The sequence below is a fragment of the Enhydra lutris genome, unplaced genomic scaffold, assembly GCF_002288905.1.
Source record: "Enhydra lutris kenyoni isolate GAN:26980312 unplaced genomic scaffold, ASM228890v2 scaffoldscaffold31, whole genome shotgun sequence".
NCBI classification, from domain to species: domain Eukaryota; kingdom Metazoa; phylum Chordata; class Mammalia; order Carnivora; family Mustelidae; genus Enhydra; species Enhydra lutris.
The window spans coordinates 22,195,856-22,214,631 of NW_019154115.1; the positions used below are offsets into that span (position 1 = coordinate 22,195,856).

General features: G+C 40.7%; 1 protein-coding gene across 2 annotated transcripts; it reads left to right on the forward strand.

The window, feature by feature from the left end:
• Positions 1-87: 87 nt before the first annotated feature.
• LOC111153220 (RAB2B, member RAS oncogene family) lies at positions 88-17,644 on the forward strand. 2 transcript variants are annotated; one of them, XM_022512106.1, is made up of 8 exons: positions 88-197; positions 424-495; positions 3,897-3,964; positions 10,838-10,920; positions 11,137-11,229; positions 14,315-14,426; positions 15,023-15,091; positions 16,079-17,644. In XM_022512106.1, exons 1-8 carry the CDS (start codon positions 152-154, stop codon positions 16,184-16,186), a joined length of 651 nt encoding a protein of 216 aa, XP_022367814.1. In that variant the 5' UTR covers positions 88-151; the 3' UTR covers positions 16,187-17,644. The 2 variants fall into 2 exon arrangements, with proteins under 2 accessions (XP_022367814.1, XP_022367815.1); XM_022512107.1 differs by lacking the exon at positions 424-495 and having other exon boundaries at positions 152-197.
• Positions 17,645-18,776: the final 1,132 nt, after the last annotated feature.

Sequence of the window (18,776 nt, forward strand, 5' to 3'; positions counted from 1 at the left end):
GTCCCTCCAACCGAGAAAGGATTTCAGAGAGAGCAATAGAGACGTGATCTGGGCTAGAGGGGCCAGAGAGCGGTCGATTGCGCGGCTAGAGAGGCCGGAGGTTAGTGGCTGTAGAAGTCGGGCGGACCCGGAATCCAGAGGAAACGGGACCATGACTTATGCTTATCTCTTCAAGTACATCATCATCGGGGACACAGGTAAGCTGCGGGCGACTGCCCTCACGGCTGGGGCGGGGATCCGAAGTTCACAAATCGGGGCGTGGGGCGGGGCTCATTTAGTGGGCTGGTCGATTAAATGAAGAGCGGGCGGGGGCGGGGCGGCCGGGGGCGGGGCTCGGGGCTCCCCTTCCCCATCCCGGGACGCCCGGACTCGAGATTGTTCTTGGGCCGCGTGACTCATAGAACGTGCGTCTTCCTTTTTTAGGTGTGGGGAAGTCATGTCTCCTCCTGCAGTTTACAGACAAGCGGTTCCAGCCTGTCCACGACCTCACAATAGGTAGGTCCACCTACCTGTCGCAGAAGAGATAACGAAACCTGACTAGCTGAAGTGGGAAGTTAGCTGGCTTCGGTATTCCAAGTGAAAAGTTACCTTTTCCTATTTTTAAGCTAGTCGAAAGTTATGGTAAATAAAGAGTGACTAACAGAATGCTGATAAATGGGGAGTAAATCATTGAAAGGTAACTTCAGAGATGGGCGTGAGATATGGGTTCATTGTCCTGGGGCTTTTACCCCCTAAATATAATTTGTATGTTTATGGAAAATTCCACGAAAGCTTAACTGTTTATTAAAAAACTCACCTTGTTTTGTGGTAAGTTAGTGGAAACATCACATATGTTTTTCAAAGTGATCACCAACACGCAGATATTTTTGTATGTTGGAGAGGAAGTAGTAAATTTGCAGAGCCCTCCCAGACTTGAGTTAGAAGGTAGATGAAGCAAATGACTTTTAAAGAAAAGAGTATAGTAGAATTCCAAAATCACACTGGTGATAATGGAAGGCATAAACATTTGCTGCACATTTGTATTAAGGCAGGGGCCTCCTGGGACTTCAGCAACCCCTTCTCCATAATCTCCATAACCCAACTCCAAATGAGTAATGTATCTGAAACTAGCCTTCTTGCCATGCAAATGCAGTTTCTGAGTAGAATCCCTAACTCCTGGGCGCCTGGTTGGCTCAGCAAGCTAAAGCCTCTGTCTTCCGCTCTAGTCATGATCTCAGGGTCTTGGGATCAGGGTCCTGGGATCTGAGCCCCGCATCAGGCTCTCTACTCAACGGGGAGCCTGCTTCCCCCCCGGGCCCCCCCCCCCCCCCCCCCCCCCCCGCCTGCTTTTTGCCTACTTGTGTTCTCTCTGTCAAATAAATAAAATCTAAAAAAAATGAAATAAAATCCCTAACTCCTATTACCATATTACTACTTCCAGATACCACCTTATTGAAATCTGAAGCTACTTCTGCTCCTGTACACCTTATTCAAAGCCAAATAAGTAATGGGGTTAGAAAAGGATTTAGAGGATAACATCTATAGGAAAATATCTTTATAAGTTGATATGAAGTGAGCGCAGTGTAAAAGGTGCTAATGATATATAGCGCTTAACTAGGCAAACGTTGTGCCTGTCCTTAAGTAGCTTATAGTCTGCCAATATAGGAGGTGGGCTGGAACAGATGCTGATAACTAAATTCCTATGGTAAAAGGGGAGGAGAGGCTGCTGCCTCTACTGGAAAGGCTGAAAATTGAATGAATAGGAGTTAGCCTGGCACAGGGGTTGTAGAGATGGAAAGGTGGTCAGGGCAAGAAGAGAATAATGTTTGCAAATGATCAGGAATGTCCGATCAGACTACCTTTGGAAAAGAAAGTGATTTAATATGGCTGGAGCATGAAATTTCAAGAGGAGAGTGACAAAAAATAAAGCTAGAGAATAAATTAGAGACCAAGTTATAGAACAGCTAAAGGTAATAAGCAAGTGACAGAAGTTTTAAAAATATTTTATTTATTCATTTGATAGAGCGAGCAAGTGAGAGAGCACAAGCAGGGGTAGCAGCAGAGGGAGAGGGAGAAGCAGACTCTCTGCTGAGCAGGGAGCCTGATGTGGGGCTCATCCCATGCCCCTGGGATCATGACCTGAGATGAAGGCAGATGCTTAACCCACTGAGCCACCTGGGCGCCCTACAAATAACAAATTTTAAAGTGGAGGAATGAAATGATAAGTTTTTACCAGAGTCCTGTGTAGACTGTTTCTTTCTGAATTCAGTCTTTTTTTTTTTTTTAAGATTTTATTTATTTATTTGACAGAGAAGCAGGCAGAGAGAGAACGGGAAGCAGGCTCCCCACTGAGCAGAGAGCCCGATGTGGGGCTCAATCTCAGGACCCTGAGATCATGACCTGAGCGGAAGGCAGAGGTTTAACTCACTGAGCCACCCAGGTGCCCCTGAATTCAGTCTCATATACCAAGATAAGACACTTGGATAGAAAATACATGCAAAATATAAGGATCTCTGAGTGCATAACTGGGGGAAATTGGATAGAAGACAAGTTCTATTTTTTTTTTTTAAAGATTTTATTTATTTATTTGACAGAGAGATCACAAGCAGGCAGAGAGGCAGGCAGAGAGAGAGGAGGAAGCAGGCTCCCTGCTGAGCAGAGAGCCCAATGCGGGGCTCCATCCCAGGACTCTGAGATCATGACCTGAGCCGAAGGCAGCGGCTTAACCCACTGAGCCACCCAGGCGCCCCCAAGTTCTATTTTTTTAATTTGCTATTCAAATTCCATTTCTGTTGTCCAAAAAGGAAAAAAAAAAAATCTAGTGATTTTTTTCACTAGTTATCACTGTTCTTGATGAAGCAGTCTAGAGTAGTAAGAAACATTTTTTTATGTCTTACTAACTGCAGCATCTGAGAGAGATAGTCCAGATAATATTGTGTGTGGAGCCACTAAATAGGCATCTATCAGCCCTTTAGCAGAAGCTAAGTTTTAGTGTTCTTTCTTACTTGGAAATCAGAATTCCTCTAGTAAAAGTACCATATGAAAATAGAATGTAGGACAAATTGTCTGACTTATGATCAAGTATTTTCAAATTTTTTTAAAGATTTTATTTATTTGTTTGACAGCGAGATCACAAGTAGGCAGAGAGGCAGGCAGAAAGAGAGGGGGAAGCAGGCTCCCTGCCGACCATAGAGCTGGACATGGGGCTTGATCCCAGGACCCTGAAACCATCACCCGAGCCGAAGGCAGAGGCTTAACCCACGGAGCCACCCAGGCACCCCAGTTATTTTCAATTTGAGCAACCTTCAATTTTAAGTTTTGTCCTAACATTACTTGAAAGATGATGAATGCCAGGTAGACTAAAATGTTTATTCAGACTGTCAGTTTCCATAATCCTATGAGGAAGGCTATTTTCTGATAAACTGTGGGAATTAGTAGAGATCTGAAATGTATCATTCTTGAGAACATATTTCTTAGGTAGGCTTTTTTCTCAAACAAAAAATTAAGGAATTGCAAAAAAGGAAATACTGGACTAGGGAGTGACTTTGAGAAAATTTCAGGAAATACTTCAAAATTTTTAGATTTTTTTAAAAAGTTACAAAATTAAATGAAAATTAAGTATTAACATTACTAAAAATTTATTCACCTTTTCTACTTCTTAATTAGTTTCATCTCCATATCTGCTTTTTGGTTACATTCCTGAGGTCATTATTACCTAGATTTTAATTTTTAATTCTAGGAGGAAAATGAAGGTTTAAGAAACACAAAATTAATTGTAGCAAATAGCAGTAATAGGCTTAGTGGTACTGAGTGCAGACAGAGAAGCAATCAGTTGGCATATTGGGGAAAAACATGAACCTTTCAACATGGGTGATGTTCATGAGAATCACATCCTTTGTTTTGCTCTTCACTGACAGGTGTAGAGTTTGGGGCCCGTATGGTCAACATTGATGGAAAACAAATCAAACTGCAAATTTGGGATACGGTAAGAGAGAACAGAATTACTTAGTCCCTGACCAAGATCCAAACAGAACAGTAAAGGCTGATGCAGGGGCAAGGGGCTATGAGGGTGGGGATGATGGTAGGCATAAGAGTAGGGGAAGAGTTTTCACTTTTATCTGTTACGGTTAAAATTCTGAATGCCATATCTTTGTATTTTTATTTTAAATTATTCAAGTAGTGTATGAGTTTGTCCTAGTAAAAATAAAAGCAAACGATGTAAGTGTATAGAGTAAAATTTGAATGTTCCCTTTTACACACATAAACCTCTTCCTTCAGTTCCTGGTTTCTGCCTATCCAGTGGGAATGTTTCGGGTGGTTATACTTCTAGACTTTTTCTTTGTGTTCAGATACATACACATGTACAAATGTATGGTAGTGATTTTGTTCTTATTAGTTTTACTTGTATAGAATCATAGCTGAGTAGACCTAGCTATGTGAATTAGTTTTTTTACTTAATAATTTCTATGTTTTGGATACTTCCATGTAAATTCATCTATCTCTATCTCATTCCTTTTAACCACTATATAGACTCATTAAAAAGTCTGTAACATCATTTATTTAAAGATCCTCCCAATGATTGAAATTCAGGTTTCCAGGGGCGCCTGGGTGGCTCAGTGGGTTAAAGCCTCTGCCTTCGGCTCGGGTCATGATCCCAGGGTCCTGGGATCGAGCCCCGCGTCGGGCTCTCTGCTCAGCGGGGAGCCTGCTTCCTCCTCTCTCTCTGCCTGCCTCTCTGCCTACTTGTGATCTCTCTCTCTGTCAAATAAATAAATAAAATCTTTAAAAAAAAAAAAAAAAAAAAAAAAAGAAATTCAGGTTTCCAGTTTTTACCTTTGCAAATTTTCATTGAATGTCCTTGATTACCACATCTTTATGCAAATGTTTGAGAATTTCTGTGGAATGCCTGCCCAGAAATGGAAATTCTGGGTCAAAGTTTATGCATATTTTAAAATTTGACAAATGTGGTACTCCCAAAATTTAGCTTGACTTCGTATAATTTTGTTTTATCCACATAAATTGCTTTTACATATATTATCTCATTTAATTTGTATCTTTTCTTCTCTCTGAGAAAAATAATACCCCATCTTTATTTGAAGTTAAAGAAAGCAAGCACAGAGTTGCTTAATATTCAGCTAAAATCTGTTTTTGTTTACTTATTATTTGATTTTTTTTCAAAACTCAAGAGCTGAAGCCTTTAGAGCTGTAAGCAGTACAGTGATTTTCCTTTTTTTCTCCCTTTCTCCTCCTCCCATCCTCCATCTCCCTATGCATGCAGGTATCTGTCTTAAAAGTACAATTGATCCTTGAACAAAATATGTTTGAATTGTGCAGGTCTGTTCATATGTTAATTTTTGTCAATAAATGCACTATGGTACTGTAAGTGTATTTTAATAGTTTATTCTCTAGCTTATTTTATTGTAAAAATACAATATTTAATAGAAATAATATAGAAAACGTGTTGATTAACATGATACATTATGGGTAAGTCTTCTGGTCAACAGTAGGTTATTAGTAGTTAAGGTTTGGAGGAGTCGAAGTTATACAAGGGAGTTATATGACTGCATGGTGGCCAGGGTCCCTAACTCCCCTCTTGTTGCAGAGTCAACTGTAAGTTAACTTGCAGTTGTAAGTTAACTTGTTACCTTGTAAGTAAGTTGCTCTAAGCCCTTTTTGCAGAGTCTTTTTCTGGTGGCCTCCATGGTTGTTACCATTTCTGGGTGTGCTGATTAACTAGATTAACAGGTGCTTTTAACTAGAATCATATTCTCTTGTACATTATTTGGTTGTATTTGCAAGTATTTTAATAACCTTTTGCCCTTCTGAACAGACTTACATCTCTAATAGTGGAAGCACTAGCCATATACCTCTGAATATTCCACACTTACTCTTTTTTTTAAGATTTCATTTATTTATTTGACAGAGAGCACAAGCAGGGGAAGTAGCAGAGGGAGGTGGAGAAGCAGGCTCCCTGATCAGCAGTGAGTCTGATGTGGGGCTCCATCCCAGGACCCCGAGATCACGACCTGAGCCGAAGGCAGCCACCCAACTGACTGACCCACCTGGGCACCCCACAAACTTTTTTTTTTTTCCCCAAAGATTTTATTAATTTATTTGACAGAGAGAGAGGGAAAACAAGCAGGGGGAGTGGGAGAGGAAGAAGCAGGCTTCCCACCAAGCAGGGAGCTTGATGTGGGGCTCAGTCCCAGGACCCTGGGATCATGACCTGAGCCAAAGGCAGATGCTTAATGACTGAGCCACCCAGGCGCCCCTGTATTTGAAATTTTTAAGAGATTCCTGTCTATAGGGGCGCCTGGGTGGCTCAGTGGTTGGGGCCTCTGCCTTCGGCTCAGGTCGTGATCCCAGGGTCCTGGGATCGAGCCCCACATCGGGCTCTCTGCTCAACGGGGAGCCTGCTTCCCCCTCTCTCTCTGCCTGCCTCTCTGCCTACTTGTGATCTCTGTCTGTCAAATGAATAAATAAAATCTTTAAAAAAAAAAAAAAAGATTCCTGTTTATAATGTATTGTGTTTCTTGTCTGCCATTCTCTGGGTAAGCCTGATCATTTTTCCCTTGTCATTCCTGATCTACTCCTTGTTTACCCAAGTTAGTTTCCCATTTTGTTGACCCCATTCTCTCACATACTCCCAAAGTCATCCTGCGTGAAAATATTTAGGGATTATTGTGAAGGGTATTTTAATTTTTATTTTTGTTTTCTTAAAGATTCCTTTTTTTTTATTTTGACAGAGATCACAAGTAGGCAGAGAGGCAGGCAGAGAGAGAGTGGGGGAAGCAGGCTCCCTGCTGAGCAGAGAGCCTGATGCGGGGATGTGGGGCTCGTGGGGCTCGATTCCAGGACACTGGGATTATGACCTGAGCTGAAGGCAGAGACTTTAACCCACTGAGCCACCCAGGCGCCCCATGGAGGGAATTTTTAAAGAGATCAAGTTACCTAGTGCTTCGTTGTCACTGTTCTGGTTATTGCTAAGGATTTAGAGAGCTGTATTACCTTTTTTTTTTCCTTTTTGGTAGGCTCCATGCCCAATATGGGGCTTGAACTCACGACCCTGAGGTCAAGAGTTGCATGTTCCACCAAGCCGGCCAGATGCCCCCGGAGAACTGTATATTGTTTTTATCCCTTTTCATTCTGTACATATAATTGCCCAAATAACCCATGCTAAACGAGGAAGCGTTATACTCTAGTTAATATAAAATACGGGTCAATCCCAAACTCATTTGTGTTTTACTTCAAGAATGCATTTTGATTGTTAGGAAATGAGCCTTTCTGACTCATAGGAATAAATACTTCAAATGACAGTTGACCCTTAAACAGTGTGGGGGTTAGGGACATAAACAGAAATCTGCATATGACTTTTGACTCCCCCAAAACTTAACTACTTTTTAAATAAATTTTATTTATTTATTTTAAGTAATCTCTACATCCAGCGTGGGGCTTTGGCTTGAACTCATGACCCTGAGATCCAGGGTCACATGCCATTCTCACTAAGCTAGCCAGGCATCCCCAAAAACTTAACTCTTAATAACCTACTGTTGACCAGAAGGGTTACCCATAACAAAAAAAAATCGATTAACACACATTTTGTTTCTAGTAAGCTAGAGAAAAGAAAATGTTGTTAAGAAAACCGTAAGGGAGGGGCGCCTGGGTGGTTCAGTGGGTTAAAGCCCCTGCCTTCGGCTCAGGTCATGATCCCAGAGTCCTGGGATCAAGCCCCATGTCTGACTCTCTGCTCAGCAGGGAGCCTGCTTCCCTTCCTCTCTCTCTGCCTGCCTCTCTGCCTACTTGTGATCTCTGTCTGTCAAATAAATAAATAAAATCTTAAAAAAAAAGAAAGAAAACCATAAGAGAGGGATGCTTAGGTGGCTCAGTGGGTTAGACATCTGCCTTTGGCCCAGGTCATGATCCCAGGGTCCTTGGATTGAGCCTTGCATCGGGCTCTCTACTTGGAGGGGAGCCTGCTTCGCCCTCTCCCTCTGCCTGCACTCCTCCTGCTTGTGTGCGTTCTCTGTCAAATAAATGAATGAACGGGGCGCCTGGGTGGCTCAGTGGGTTGAAGCCTCTGCCTTCGGCTCGGGTCATGATCCCAGGGTCCTGGGATCAAGCCCCGCATCGGGCTCTCTGCTCAGCAGGAAGGCTGCTTCTCCCTCTCTCTCTCTCTGCCTGCCTCTTTGCCTACTTGTGATCTCTGTCAAATAAATAAATAAAATCTTAAAAAAAAATAAATGAATGAAAATCTTAAAAACAAACAAACAAACAAACAAATCCTTAAGGGAGAGGTGTGCCTGGGTGGCTCAGTTAAGCATCTGACTCTTGATTTCAGCTCAAGTATTGATGTCAGGGTTGTGAGTTCAAACCCTGCATTGGGGCTTAAAAAAAAAAAATTTAAATATTGAAAAAGAAAACCATGAGGGAGTAAATGCATTTACAGTGCTGTGCTATAAAGAATCCGTGTAAATGAACCAGAGCTGTTCAAACCCATGTTGTGTGAGGTTTAATTTTATATATCTTGAAACCATATGACAATTCTTCCACTTTGGAGAAATTCAAAAGGTGTTAATTCTTTTTATATACTGTATATCTTCATCTTAATTCTATGCTGATTCAGATTTGTTTAATGGGGTTGGACAAAGATACCTAATATCAACACAGACCAGCCCAAATTGAACCACTCACTCTTTCTAGGTTATTGGTTCAGCAAAACCATTGATGAACTAGACTGAGATGAAGAAGTAAACGGATTTGGTTTTTGATTTTTAATTTTTAACTTAAATACATTTTATTTATTTTGAGAGCGAGAGAGGAAAAAAAAAGTTGGGATGGGGCAGAGGGACAGTGAGAAGCAGACTCCCCACTGAGCAGGGAGCCCGACATGGGGCTCAATCCCAGGACTCTGGGATCTTGACCTGAGTGTAAGGCAGATGCTTAACTGACTGAACTGTTTTTTAAAAAAAAAAAAAAAATTATTTATTTATTTTAGAGAGAGAGCTTGAGACATGCTTGCAAGTAGCGGGAGGGGGCAGAGGGAGAAGGGCAGACTTCCCACTCAGTGGGGAGCCCAACATGGGCTTGATCCCACCACCGGGACCTGGGTTGAAATCAAGAGTCAGACACTCAACCTACAGCTACCACCCAGGCGCCCGAGGGATCTGTTTTTAAGAGGCATTTTCTGATGAGCCCCTGGAAGTATTTTTGGCTGCTAAAGTTAAATGCTGCCATGTGCTTCAACCATCACATAGGTCTCCCTCAAGATTTCCCTTTAGTTCCTAGAACAACAGAGGGAGGGAGGGGCCTTTCAACAGCAGCAGAAGAGAAGAAAAAGGTAAAAGCAAAATGGGCATCAAATAATTTAAGACCTAAAACTATTTGGGACTAAATAAAACGTTAAGTGAGCTCTTTAGAGAGGAAAAACATATTTTAAATCTTGAAGTAACATTAATATTATCAGTAAAGTCCTTTTTTTTTTTTTTTTTTAAGATTTTATTTATTTATTTGAGAGAGAGAGAGACACACACACAGTGAGAGAGGGAACACAGCAGGGGGAGTGGGAGGGAGAAGCAGTCTTCCTGTGGAGCAGGGAGCCTGATGCGGGGCTCGATCCCAGGACCCCAGGATCATGACCTGAGCCAAAGGCAGATGCTTAACAACTGAGCCACTCAGGCACCCCACCAACAAAGTTCTTTAGAATTATTTTTAATTTTGGTGTTCTAAGAGGCACACAGCTCACTAAAACATTTGTATTATTCTTGTAGAAAGAGAGTCTCATGTTGTTGGAAAAATAACCTTACAATTAATGTACTGGAGCTCTCTTCTCACCTTCAAACCCAGGTTTAGATTGTATGATGTAATGGCTAATAGAACAAACCTTTGAGCTAGGGTACACTAAGATCCTGAGTTTAATTGTGTATTCAGTAGTTATGGATTTTATAACTTTTGGCTAATTTACCCCTTTGAGGTTCAGTTTTCCTATTTGTGTTATTATTAGTATTCACTGAATACTATTTACTGAATACTATTCACTAATATTATTAGTATTTACTCTCTCTGCCTGCCTCTCTGCCTACTTGTGATCACTCTCTGTCAAATAAATAAATAAAATCTTTAAAAAAAATGCTCAGTTATAAATATCTTGGCCCCATTTGGAAATGAGATGAGTATAAATATTTTTTTTTTTTAAAGATTTTATTCATTTATTTGACAGAGAGAGACACAGGGAGAAAGGGAACACAAGCAGGGGGAGCGGGAGAGGGAGAAGCAGGCTTCGTGTTGAGCAGGGAGCCCAATGTGGGGCTTTATCTCAGGATCTTGGGATCATGACCTAAGCTGAAGGCAGACACTTAACAACCGAGCCACCCAGGCACCCCTGAATATTGTTTTTTTTAAGGAAAACTCTGTCCTGGACCATGGGCTTCTTTCCCTATTCCTTGTTCTTACTTGCTATGACAAGATCCCTTGGTAGTCCCACCTTTAGTGGTGGAACACTAAGTGTCAGCGTATACTCAATTTAAGCGCTTTGTATCTGACTGCTTTTCTACATTGACCCATTGGAATGGACCCAATTCTGTTACACAAGGAATTAGCATTCTAAGATAGTTTCCTTTTTACAGATAAAAGAATATAAATAGGTTAATGTGATGTGTTCAGCATCATGTGGGGATTGAAATGCTCTTGAGTTTCTAGTCTTATTTCCAGTTGTTCTCTCCTAGAGGATATTGGAAAATGTATGAGAATGTCTTTGTCATAAAGTTAAGTTCTTTGTGTTAGAGTGGCATGTGATCAAGTCCTTTCTCTGGAAATAACCTGGTTTTGTTGGGAATTTTTTGTTGCCATGTTGGTGGGAAAGGCTGGGCAAGAATCCTTCCGCTCTATCACCCGTTCCTACTACAGGGGAGCAGCTGGAGCACTGCTAGTGTATGACATCACCAGGTGAGTCCGATCAGGTGGGCAGGAGGGAGCCTTTTCCCCATGTTCTCAAAATCTTTTTCTTTCCTGTGTTCTGGTTTTGGTAAGAATACTAAAGGGGAAAGGCTTCTCTAATATTTTCTTTTACACATGTAGCTTTCCCCCTTTTCCCATGTGTTTGGAATTCCTTTGGCATTTTGAAATGGACCTCTGATCCACTTTTAAACTTTCCTGCTGTAGGCGTGAAACCTTCAACCACCTAACCTCCTGGTTAGAGGATGCCCGGCAACACTCCAGCTCCAACATGGTTATCATGCTGATTGGGAATAAGAGGTAAAATTTTATTTGTAGAAATAATAAGGACCAGAAGTCATGTAAGTGCTCTGTGGACATTGAACTACTTGGTCCCTAAACTTCTTTAGTTTATGGTGCTCTTTATTTAAAAAAAATAAAAAAATAGTTGTGGTAAAATATGCATAAGGTAGACTTTCATTTTAACCATTTTGTTTTTAACGTTTTTAATTACCTAGAGAAAATGCATGCACGAGGAGAGAGAGAAAGAGAGTGCACAAGCAAGGGGAGCAGCAGGCAGAGGGAGGACGACAAGCAGACTCCTTACTGAGCAGGGAGCCCATGTGGGGCTCAACCCCAGGATCCTGAGATCATGATGAGGGTCAAAGACTTTTTTTTTTTTTTTTAAAGATTTTATTAATTTGACAGAGAGGGAGACAGCTAGAGAGGGAACACAAGCAGTTGGAGTGGTAGTGGGAGAGGGAGAAGCAGGCTTCCCGCTGATCAGGGAGTCTGATATGGGGCTTGATCCCAGAACCCTAAGATCATGACCTGAGCTGAAATCGAGAGTTGAAAGCTTAACTGACTGAACCACCCAGGCACCCCAATTTTGTACTTGCTTTTTATCATAGCAACTGCCAAAAATTCAGGTTCCACAAACATATGCAAATATTGAACAGGATCTGTTTTGATCTGACAGTGATCTTGCAAACAGTCTTAAGCTTATAACTCATGTGGTGTTTTAATGTTGAGTGTTAACTGCGTTTCCCTCGAAAATTTATCATGTGGCCAAAAAAAAGAAAGTATCCTGTGGCACTCTAGTGGGTTTGTAGTAGTGCCTTAAGTGTACCTTGAGAGAGCTGTGGCCACAGACTTATTATACTTACTTATTTGAACTGTGTTCTAAATGTCTATTTGCCAGATCCTGAGAGTACAAGGTGAGAAGAGTCATGCCCCTGATTCTATGGAGCTTATAGTTTATTGGCGACATAAATATTAAATATAAAGGGATTTATGTCTAATTACAAATTGTGATAAATACAGTGAAGGAAAGAAAGGTGCTATAAAAGAGAGTAACAGGGTACTATTTTAAATATTTTTTAAAACTTCATTTTTTTTCAGTGTTCCAAAATTCATTTTTGATGTACCACACCCCAGTGCTCCATGCAATATGTGCCTTCCTCAATACCCACCACCGGGCTCACCCAAGCCCCCACTCCCTCCCCTCCAAAACCTTCAGTTTGTTTCTCAGAGTCCACAGTCTCTCGTGGTTTGTCTCCCCATCCGATTTCCCCCAACTCACTTCTCTCTATCTCCCCATGTCCTCCATGTTATTCCTTATGCTCCACAAGTAAGTGAAACCAGGGTACTATTTTTAATTAAGGGTGATGGTTAAGCTGGAATCTGAAGGATAGGTAAGAGTTCAGTGGGCATGGTTTGAAAAAGAGAATAGTATCAGATAGGTTGAACAAACTGAAAACCTTGAACTGGGAAGAACCTTGGCAAGGTCATGGTATTGAAAGAAATCAGTATGTTGGGCTGAATCAAGGGGGAATGGTACGAGATGTGGTTGGGAAGGTAAGCAGGAGCCAGAATTCAGCACTTTCAGTCCTTACGTATTTTATTCTAAATACAGCGGGAAGCTTTTAAGAGTTTTAAGCAGAGACGTGGCTTGATTAGATTTTAAAAGATCACTCTGGAGGGGAGCAGGGGTTGCAGTGGGATGTTCTTTCAGTAGTCTAAATGTGAATGATGGTGTGAACTGGGGTGATAAACACCAGAGAGAGGGAAAATGATGACACATGTTAAGGTGCATTTTGGAAGTTCCTTGCTTTGGGATGAATTGGGTATTTGGAATGAAGAAGGAAAAGGTATTGAAATAATGACATCCAGGATTTAGCTTCTGTGCTGAATGGAGATGTAGAAGCCTGGGGCAGAAGTAGTTAGGGGGAAAAGATCAAGTTCTATTTTGATGTATGTGTTGGGGGCCTTTTACACATCAGACTGGAAATGAAGAACAGACAAATAGATGAGATCTGGAGCTTAGAGGAGCAGCTGGTCTAGGTGTAGACATTTAGATGGGTAGTTCTTCCCTGGTCTTCACATAGCTGGTGAATGATAAATAGATATTTTATAGATTTGCTGTTCTTCTGTGGGCTTACTTTTTTTTTTTTTTTTTTGGTAAGATTTTATTTATTTGACAGATAGAGAGGGAACACAAGCAGGGGGAGTGGGAAGGGGAGAAGCAGGCTTCCCGCTGAGCAGGAAGCCTAATGTGGGGCTTGATCCCAGGACTCTGGGATCACGACCTGAGCCGAAAACGTTAACAATTGAGCCCCCTAGGCGCCCCACAGTTGGCTTACTCTTTGATTTCTTTTCATGGTTGGAAGACTGGAAATCTCTGAAATGCAAATTTCCAGTTAGAAAAATGGAAATCAGACAGTCCATCCTTACCTTATCTGCAGCCTTTTATCCTTTCTTGTCATAAAGTGTTTCCATACACCTGATTCTGTTTCTCAGTCTGTGGCTGTATCTTTTTTCCCCTCATATCACCCAACTTTATACATTTTTGTCTTGAGTCTTTTATTTCCCTGGTGGCAAGCTGCTATTATATATGTTATTAATAAGACTAGTGAGAATTAAGACAGCTGTGTTCTTATTCCTGACATTCTCTGTTCTTATGGGTTGATTCCAGTAAAAGAGGAAGACACTGCTATGGGATGGGGCATCTGACTTTATGGGATGGGGCTTTCTCCTTTCTAACAACTGGAATTTCCCTTTTATCTTCTTTCCTTGGCTCTCACTGGATCTCATTCCAAAAAGAAACATGGAGCACAGTAAACCTTGAGTAACTGTGGGGCTTGCCTAACTTTTTATAAACCTTTTTTTTTCCATAAGAGAATACGGTATTATCCTCAACCATGCAGCACCTGTCATGAAGTTAAAGAACAATTTTCCGAGAAGCTACAGAAGTCAGTAACCCTGTATAAGAGAATGTCATGTAGGATTTCCTTTTTTTTTGTATTATTAATTAGTGGTTGAAACAGCCATGGGATTCTTTTAGAGTAAGAGTTTTTTCTTTCACTTGGATCTCTTTTTAGTTGTCTTCCCAATTAATCTCTTGCAGTGACTTAGAGTCCCGTAGGGATGTGAAGAGAGAAGAAGGAGAGGCCTTTGCTCGGGAGCATGGACTTATCTTCATGGAAACTTCAGCCAAAACAGCCTGCAATGTTGAAGAGGTATTACTTGGGAAAGAGTAGGGAAAGCTTTTGAGAGATGACATCATATCTTTATTCTTTTATTCAGAATTTTCTTCTATAAGACCATAGGTAAGAAAAGGATATCTTGTGGTCCCATTGACTACATGTCTCCCTTTGAGGGAATTGTCTTTTTTTTTTTTTTTTTTTTTTGGCCTTGATTCCTATAGTGGAGTTTCACTTTTGCCTTGTGTAACATTAATTGGTAAGTGCGGATTAGACACCAGTGTTATTTGTAAGTATTTTAGTTGGAGGGTCTCACGGGTTCTACTGTAGTTATTCTGAAGCCTACTATTGACTATATCTTTAGTAATTATTTGAGAACAGAGCATGTTTGTTTTATTTGGAGAAGGTGCCAATCTAGGGAACATTTTGGGTCAGTATCAAAATACCATATAATCCCTGTTTTCTTTTTGAAAGAGCAACTTGGGGGTGGTGGCTTCTGTATTTTTTTATTCTGGTCTCAATGGTTCCTAATTCATACCTTAGAAGTCCAAGTGGGAATAATATTTGTATTTCCTTGTTCTAATTTCTCTATCTGAACTTGAGCCTAATAATATGATTTATGTCTCTTTCAGGCCTTCATTAACACAGCCAAAGAAATATATAGGAAGATCCAGCAGGGTTTATTTGATGTCCACAATGAGGTGAGAAAGGGTCGGGGGGGCTGACAGTTAACTTTGTTTTATGTTAAAGAGGACAAGAAATTTTCTATAATGTAAGCATTTCTTTTCTAACATCATGCTATTTGAAGCTATGCCAAATCATACTTGATTTTTTTTTACGTAGGGACACAAATCTGTCATCATTTTCTGTTTTGTTTTTTTTTCCTCAAGTCTGGGGCCCAGAATGCTTAAAGAGATGATTAGTTGGTAATGTAAAATGTTTATTCAATATGGGAAGTTTCCTTTGCAACCTCAGTTTTTACTATTCCAGTGTTTAAGGGTGATATAATTCTTAACTGCTCAATTGGGCCATTTCTATAAAGCAGATTCTATATCAAAACAAAACAAAAAAAAAAATCTTTTTTTTTTTCTTAACTTAAGCACAGAGACATTTATTGTTAGGGCAAATCTTACATTCAAATGGGTTTTAACAAAACGAAAAAGAATTGTATGCTAATATCTACTCTTTCACTCCTCCTGCTCTTACCTAATCTCATCCTGATACTGCACATAGCTGTGAAACCTAAATACAGCTATCGCTTTAAAAATGGGCACAAGATAGGTGCTTAGGTGGCTCAGTCCGTTAAACATCTGACTCTTGATTTCGGCGCAGGTCAGGATCTCAGGGTTGTGAGATCAAGCCCTGCGTTGGGCTCTGCACTGGGCTTGGAGACTACTTAAAGATTCTCTCTCCCTTTCCTTCTGCCCCTTCCCCTCCTCCCTCTCTTAAAAAAAAAAGAAATGGGCACAAGAGTCACTTGTAGTCATCCATAATACTTATATCTGAACTGGTCATCTCATCTTTATTGTTGAAGATTATTGTTCCACAACAGTTTGGCTAGGGCACATGGTTACCTGCCAAAGCCAAATCTGCTTCTAGAAAATGTAATTTCTGATTTCTCTTTTTATTCCTTTTATCCCAGTTACTTTAGCACTGAGGTGGGAACTCTTGCCTTTTTTCTTTTACAGGCAAATGGCATCAAGATTGGTCCTCAGCAGTGTATTTCAACATCAGTAGGAACCAGCGCCTCCCAGCGGAACTCTAGTGAAATAGGGTCCGACTCCGGCTGCTGCTGAATATCTAGCCTGGACTCTTTTTTCCTTCCTGGAACAGCTTCAGATCAATAGGCTTAAAGAAAGAGGTCTTACTTGCTTTGGCTGAGAAAAGCCTCTTTTCAAGGTGTGATGTTTTGCCTTTCCACTTAAAGACCAGGGAAGAACTTGGGCCCTTACTGACTTGTCCTCCTTCAGGGACGTGAGCATTCCCTATAGATTAGGGCTCTTCTCATCCTCCTATTTTAATTTCTAAAATGTTAGGATCAAAGTTGATTGTCATGGTAGCTCAAAAATAAATTATTTTATAAGCATACACAATTGGCTCCCTACCAGGAATTAGTAACAAGGGTCTAGGACATTGTGCTTGAGCACTTGATTTTACTGTGTTCTGGCTCGCTGGCGTTTGGATGGTGGACCCTGTATCTGGGAATTTCATTGATTGTTTTCACTTGCCACTTTGCCACTTTGTAAGAGTTCTTGCAGAAGGCAGTTCCTTCAACTTGAACTACTCAAGGATGCTGAATAATTTTCTACCATCCCATTGCTAGTTTCTCTGTCTCAGAGTAACTATTAAACTTTTGAGAGCAGTGGAGTTGTTCCTGGACCTGGGGCTACTTATTATCATCACTACCTAAAGAAAACCTCTTTCCCTGTTTGTTTTAGGGACCAGACCTAACACTGCAGTGTTTTTCACCAAATTAACCCCTTACTGTTTCACCACACTTCTCAACAAGACCTGTTTAGACTTTCTACTCTAATCAAGCTAATCTGCTTACTGGACATAACATGTTTATTTCCACTTTTATGCCTTTGCATATGCCCTATTCTCTGCTAACATTATACTCAGTCCCCAGATTTTTCCTTCAGAAAGCCTTCTTTGACCTAGGGACTTCTAAATAATTATTGACCCAGCACCCCTTAAGCTTTCATATGTTGTTTATTCATATGTATATTTATTTATATTTATGTTACTTTGTAAATTTGTTTTGTGCGTGGAATCTGTCTCCCATCTAGGCTGTAAGCTCCTTGAGAGCAGGAACCATGTTATCCCTTTACTTTTGTAAACTGCTTCCTCCACTATTCCTTCACAGTGCCTAGTGCTACTTACTATGTGATCATTGGACTTGACTGACATACTTAAAGACTTGGAACAAGTTTATTGTAGACTGCCGAGGAAACAAAAGGCTTGAGTCATCTCTTTGTAACTCTCTCAGTCTCTTTCATGTGCTTACCCTAGATTCCATACTGCTCTTACCCCTTGTCCTTCTCTCCCTTCCCTGGCTCTTTGCCTCCATTCCATGCAGCATACAGTAAGGCTGTCAGCTTCCAAGCCATTTTTCTTTTCAAGGGCATATACTAAAATGCTAAGCAAATTTGCCTTGCTTCACTCATCAGGCAGCCTTCTGGGTCAGTTTTTGTATCTTCTGCCTTGATGTCCCTTTCTCTTCCACAGCATTGAGGTCTCATGAATTTTTCTAATTTTTTTGTTGATGAATTGTTTCATTATTAAACATATATGCATGTATCCAAGCAGCTCATATTTCATGTGAATTTTTCTGATTTTATCCCAAATCTATGTAGATGCTCTCCTTCTAGGAAATTGTATCAAAGGTATTAGAAGAAGCCACCTTGAGATACACTCATTTTTTAAGTTTTTATTTAAACTGCAGTTAACGTACAGTTTAGTTTCAATTGTACAGTATAGTGATTCAACATTCATACATCACCTGGTGCTCTTAAGTGCAGATATATCCATTTGCTCTCCTGTAATAGTAATAATAGTTAACACTACACCACAGGAAGTTGGGAGAACATTTGGGGTAGTGCTTTGATTATGCTTTTTTAAAAAATCCTACCTCATTCCCAAAAGGATTTGAGGCTGTTGACTTTGGGGTTAGCCTGCCCCCCTCATGCCTGGGACAAAACTAAATATAATTTTGTAGTTTCTGTACAGAAATTTCCAAGTCCCAGGGATTCTGTCATTGGTAACTGGAGGGGTACCTGGCTCGCTCAGTCAGTAGAGCATGGACATCGTGTTGGGATTGTGAGTTTGATCTCCATGTTGGGTGTAGAGATTACTTAAAAAATTAAACAAAAAAAAAATGCAAAGTACTTATAACCTTCTGCTGGATATTTCACCAAAGTAAGGAAAGCATGAGAAAACTACTGGGGCAAATTCATGACTTGTACTGATAGTTGCTGATACTCAGAGTGAAATGGTCATGAAAAATTACAGGAAGTAGATTCCCCACCTCCATGGGAAGAATGGTAGTTATGAAGTAAAAAGGGCATTGTTTGACTTTTAAAGGCCAGCACCAGGGGCACCTTTCTGGCTCAGTTGATAGAGGAAACGACTCTTGATCTTGGGGTCCTAAGTTCAAGCCCCCCCCCCCCCCCCCCCGTAGTAGAGGCTTCTGGAAAAGCAGGTGTGGGCAGGACCACTGGAAATCTTTCTTAAAACAAACAGTCTAAATCCTACTACTTATAGATCATTACAGATAGTAGAAATTAGTAGAGCAGGCCACAGCCTTTCCCTTTTCCATAAATGCCTGCAACTTGTTCCTTTGATAGGTTTATTTTGTACTAAATAAGCAAAAAGAACCTACTGGTT

Bases quoted from the DNA above. Each gene is read 5' to 3' on its own strand.
- LOC111153220 (XM_022512106.1), top strand. From the start codon at position 152: ATGACTTATGCTTATCTCTTCAAGTACATCATCATCGGGGACACAG. The intron at 3,965-10,837 runs GTAAGAGAGAAC...TTGGTGGGAAAG, and splicing joins AACTGCAAATTTGGGATACG to GCTGGGCAAGAATCCTTCCG. The intron at 15,092-16,078 runs GTGAGAAAGGGT...TTTCTTTTACAG, and splicing joins TATTTGATGTCCACAATGAG to GCAAATGGCATCAAGATTGG.